Below are 5,275 nucleotides of genomic sequence, written 5' to 3'. Positions count from 1 at the left end.
ACCTATCCTTGGGTCAAGTGCTGTCTAAGGTAGATCATACCAATTATTAGACCATTCTTTACACACCGATTTGACCACGGATTACTCATTTTACCTGATCGCTATATAGGACTCAAAGAAGGAGTGACTGATCTACAGGATGCTTACACCACCTAGCTAGTTACCCGACCTCACTTCTGGTACATCTAGGGGTCTGGGTTTGCACAACTTTTAATAATGTACTCGTTATAAGAGTTATGAGATTGATCATTGTTCATTATCACCCTTTCATACGAATATTACTTTTAATTGCTCGAAATTGATTTTTCATTTAATCATTGACTAATTCACTGGGTATTTTTCATTAAGATATACTTACAATGTTTTGACAACGACTGCAATGAATTTCACTTCTTTCACGATATTATATTGCCTGCTTCCCCCTCCCCCGTGCCTTCTTTAAATGTGATCGATTGATTCAGTATTGGATGCTAGATCTCTGCACTGACTCTAACCTTATTCATACATATGTAGCTAGCGCATACTAGATCCCTGCACCGAGTCTAAGCTTATTCATTGCTAGAAAATTCTTGATCCCTGCACTCAATCTACGCTTATTCGTACCTAGTGATTTTTTCTTCGCACAACGATCGGTATTAGAAGTGTAAATCAAGAGTCATTTCAATAAAAACTTGATAGCCACGGGCATGGTCTGCCTATGATCAATTTTTAATCCGAAAAAGGCTATCAAAAGTATAAGGATGTTGCAATTCTTACAAGTCTCATTTGAAATCTTCTATTTGCAAATCCTTTGGTAGGTGAACGGTGAAGATAACGAAGAGTGATCAATCTCATAACTCCTACAAACAATACAAAATAGATAGTTGAGCAAACACGGACCTCTGGACATACCAATTTTATGATCTTATTTACATATACAACCTGGAGTCATTGAGTCGAATGTTGTCTGATGTGTTTTACTTTGTTAAGGCGTTCTTTAGACACTGAATTTGACTAGGGTTACTCCGTTTACCTGATCAAGATAGGAATCACAGCAGATGTAACCGGGTATCAAGGGATGCTTATTCCTCCCTGGTACCTTGTCCTCTGATCTTTCAAGGGTCTTTCTTTTTTACCACATACTCTCAATTTAGTATAAGATACATTCAGACCATGAATAGAGAGACCCGGCCGTCAGACCATAAACTGAAAATAGTCTTAAACTTATATTTCGAATCCAGCTAACCTATGAAATGTAATACTTATACAGTACCAATTTTGATGCACCAGATGCGCATTTCGACAAATAATGTCTCTTCAGTGATGCTCAACCGACATGTTTGAAATCCGAATTAACAATAAACTTGTAAGGGGTCATCCATAATTGTCAACCATTTTCCAAAGTGTGCAAAAAGCACACTTTTTGAGACCCCCACCCCTCTCAAAAAGTGTACATCAACCATTTTCAAATTCCCAACAAGAAGATCGACAATCAAGTTTATGAGCAATTTAGTTCAAACAATGAGTTTTTTAATATTGGTACCCCTATTTCTTGTTATATATGAATGATATAATGTTTTATAAATGCGCAAATCTTGTGTACGTAATAGATTTTTGTTTTAAAGAAAAAATAAAGATGTCTCTGTTGTATCTAGTCGTTTTTTTACGATAAAATAAAACCGAACTCCGCGGATACGAAATAAATCCGGAAGAGAAAAAAGAGAGTACGGTAAAATTGTCGATTTTTTTTACCCCCCTCCCCCAGCGTGCTTTTTGCACACTTTGGAAAATGGTTGACAATTATGGATGACCCCTAAGAGCTACTTTAGGTAAAACAATAAACTTTTAAGAGCTATTTTAGGTAAAACAATAAACTTCTAAGAGCTGTTTTAGGGGAAAACAGAGTGCCCAAATGTGGAGTCAAATTCGTCTAAGGATAAAAGCTATGCATGAGGTAAATGCGTTTCAATAGCTAAAATTTTCAGCATATGTTTGTAATTGACTTTTTTTATCATTAAAAAAATATGTGATAGATTAATCTTTAAAAGATATATGTAATCGAAATTTTGACGTCAGTCTATTTTAATTGATGATCTTGAGGTATACCGAACGTTCACCTGAGTCGTCATTGATGGCACATAAATGTATCTACAAATTTGAGACACTTACTGAGGCATGTGACCATACCCTTATCTTGAGTCTGATTCTACAAGCGGGCGGTGCAGTGGGATATGTAATTCTACAAGTGTACCCGACTATGTCTGAACATCCCAAACACGGCTCTTAGGGTTAAGAATTCATTTTCCTACAGTGAATGGTATAATGGATTCAGGTGAGCGTCAGGACACAGGGATCTTGATTTCTGAGAACAGCGCTAACTTAGCAGAAAGAAGTTGATAATGATCTCTGATCCTTGTCACTTCTTAAGAAATGGGTTTCGAATTTGAGACTTGGTGGGATTTGATGAAGGTAAATCGTGAGTTCCAATTTCAGTGCTGGGGTAGGAAACCATTCTATGTACCCGCTATGTGTCACTGCAGGAAAGACACATTAGAAACCCCTCTTATATCTATGGAACGTTGAGATTGTTAAAGGAAGAAGAATTGTAGAGTAGACCTATTTATTGATAAAACACCAACAGTAGGAAAAGATAATAGTGATGAGAATTGTGATGAGAATTAACAAACAATCGAATCGTAAATATAATGTCATCATATCATCTCAATCAGGAACTAGATCCATTGACAGCATGGAGTAAAGACGTTACTTGTAATATTGCATTCATATGGCACTGACATCAAAGTATAATGAATTAATTGAACTTCGAGCTCGATCACTTTTTATTTTCCTTTGTTTTATTTTCCTTCTCTGTTTTTTTTCCTTCCCTACAACAGATTTATTGAGTCAAAAGTTTCGTTCAGCACTCCCGATTCCTTCTTGGCATGCGGTATATCTGAAGTACTCTCACTGTGTTTTTTTTTTTTTTTTTTTTTTTTGGTAACTGAGCGTCAATTTGGTTTTGAAGTACAGTAGGATTATCCGAGATAGAGCGTGAAAGTCCGAGAATCTCGTCAGATTTTGATCTCATGACGAGAAGTGGTGCTGACGGACTGGTGTGAAGTAATGGGGCTCTTGTCTTTTTCTCACGTATTGCACAGCTGTGGATTTTTGCAGCCTCATTTTCGTTTCCCGCAATTTTTTGAATCAATAGCTTAACATTTACTTTGTTTCCCGAATGCTCTTCTTCCATGGATGAATCATGACTATTATGTTTGGTTTCACTTTCACTTTTACCAGTGAATTGTTGAGTTCCCTGTTTTTGGTATGTCCCCAGTTGCTCGCGTATTCTAGTAATTCCTGAGGCGGTTATTTGCTCCATGCCAGATACTTTTATGAACGGTACAGCACTTTCACTAGAATTTGAGGTTGATTTTACAGATCCAATATCATTTTTTTCAGAGGATGATGTTACTTCCGCTTGGTTTTCTTTCTCGCTTCTTGGTATCTCTTTCACTTCCCAATACGTGTTTTCAACGACGTCCTCGTCATTGGAGAGAGCTGATATGAGCGTATTTCCAAAAATGTTCTTAGTTTTACGATTGTTTTATTTCGTCATCATCGATCTCATCATACGGATGTTCTGCTCTCTTCACAAATACATTCTTAATTCCTTGCACTTTACCCAAAAGCGTTGAGACAGGTTTTTTAATCATGTGAGGTGATTTGTTATTCTTTTTCGTTTGCTTTGAATTTGCATTTTTCTCAAAATCTCCTTCGTGGTAATGACAGTCAGCTTTTCCTGACGTCGTCTCTCCATTAAGTTCGCTACTCTCTGCAACGCCATCTCCTATGACGTCACAGTACACTGCGTTAATATGCGGTGTAACGTTTGGGAAGTCGATGTCCTTTGAGTGCAGAGGACTGCCTAATGCGATGTCATCATAGTAATTTTCGGCTGGTTGATTAAGAGTCAAAGAACTTCTATCATCCCTCTCCATTTGCGTTGGAAGCGCCATTGGAAAACTTCTGCTCTTCATTCGCCTTAAATCCTGTTTGTTCTGTTGATCACCGTTACTAGGGGCATCATTGCCAATCACGTCTACACAAAGTGCATCAGTGTTGTACCTCTTAGAGGCCTTCCGAAAGGACTGTACCGCGTAGTCATAATGCGTCTCCTCCACCACCAAGTCTTTTATTCTAACCTCTGTTCGAAGCAAGCGAAGAACAATTAGATATTGCGAAGATCTCATTTCCTGATCCAAATCCATTTCTGTTTCAAATCCACCTGAATGGAATGCATGAATCCGGCCCTTTGGGTACACCTCAACACGGAGTTCTCCACAGCACACGTCTTTGTCAAATCGATTTATTACTTTCCAACGATACGGTAGAGGTGCCCGGAAATCCGCCTTGAAACTTTCCGGGTCCCGTCCTCGGAGTTGTGCTGGCCCTAATTGGCTGACACCAAGTACCACGTGATATGTTGACAGATCATCTTCTTTGTACTTGAGTGGAAGAACACTGAAGGTCACGTACTCGTTCATGCGCAGCTTCCACCAAAGACAATACGTGACCGCTGGATATTCTACCTCTAGCTTGGCTGATCTTCGCTTTTTGTCAGGGAAAGTTATTTTTCTATCGGCATTCTGGTGAAATGAAATACCAGGATTATCTGGAAGAGGGAAACAAACTTATATTTGATTTAACGTTATCGATATAGATTCATGTTGTTTTACCAGTAAGTTATCGACATATATCTATGTTATTTACCAGTAAGTTATCAGCACACATTGGTGTTGTTTAACCAGTAAGTTACCGACACTCATTGATGTTGTTTAGCTATAAGTTATCGACACATATTGATGTTGTTTACCAATAAATTATCGACACATATTGATGTTGTTTTACCAGTAAGTTATCAACATACGTTGATGTTGTTTACCAGTAAGTTATCGACACATATTGATGTTGTTTTACCAGTAAGTTATCAACATACATTGATGTTGTTTACCAGTAATTTATCAACATACATTGATGTTGCTTATGAATAAGTTATCAAGGTGAGGATAACGAACAGTGATCAATCCCATACAAGCAACAAAGATTACTTTTATCTGATCTGTTATACCTTTCCTCAGAATTCACATTTTATCTGATAACTAGTATTTACCACACTGATCCTGATCTATTTCTTAGATTTCAGAGGAAAAAAGTAACGAGAGGATATCTTGTCCTATTCAGAAGAAAATTTCCATTTTACTGAGAAGAAAACAAATAAGGAAAGCTACGATTATAT

At 37.5% G+C, this 5,275-nt stretch overlaps 1 protein-coding gene across 1 annotated transcript; it reads right to left on the bottom strand.

Annotated features, from left to right (window-relative positions):
- Nucleotides 1-3,535: 3,535 nt before the first annotated feature.
- On the bottom strand, nucleotides 3,536-4,805 carry LOC130049358 (uncharacterized). The gene is made up of 2 exons (XM_056146810.1): nucleotides 4,796-4,805; nucleotides 3,536-4,651 (listed from the first exon to the last, which is right to left on the bottom strand). The coding sequence occupies exons 1-2, from the start codon at nucleotides 4,803-4,805 to the stop codon at nucleotides 3,573-3,575; spliced, it is 1,089 nt and encodes a 362-aa protein (XP_056002785.1). The 3' UTR covers nucleotides 3,536-3,572.
- Between the last annotated feature and the right edge of the window lie 470 nt (nucleotides 4,806-5,275).

This window comes from Ostrea edulis, chromosome 8 (genome assembly GCF_947568905.1).
Source record: "Ostrea edulis chromosome 8, xbOstEdul1.1, whole genome shotgun sequence".
Taxonomy (NCBI): Eukaryota; Metazoa; Mollusca; class Bivalvia; order Ostreida; family Ostreidae; genus Ostrea; species Ostrea edulis.
The sequence above is the reverse complement of the archived record's forward strand: the minus strand, read 5'-3'. Positions and strand labels throughout refer to the sequence as shown.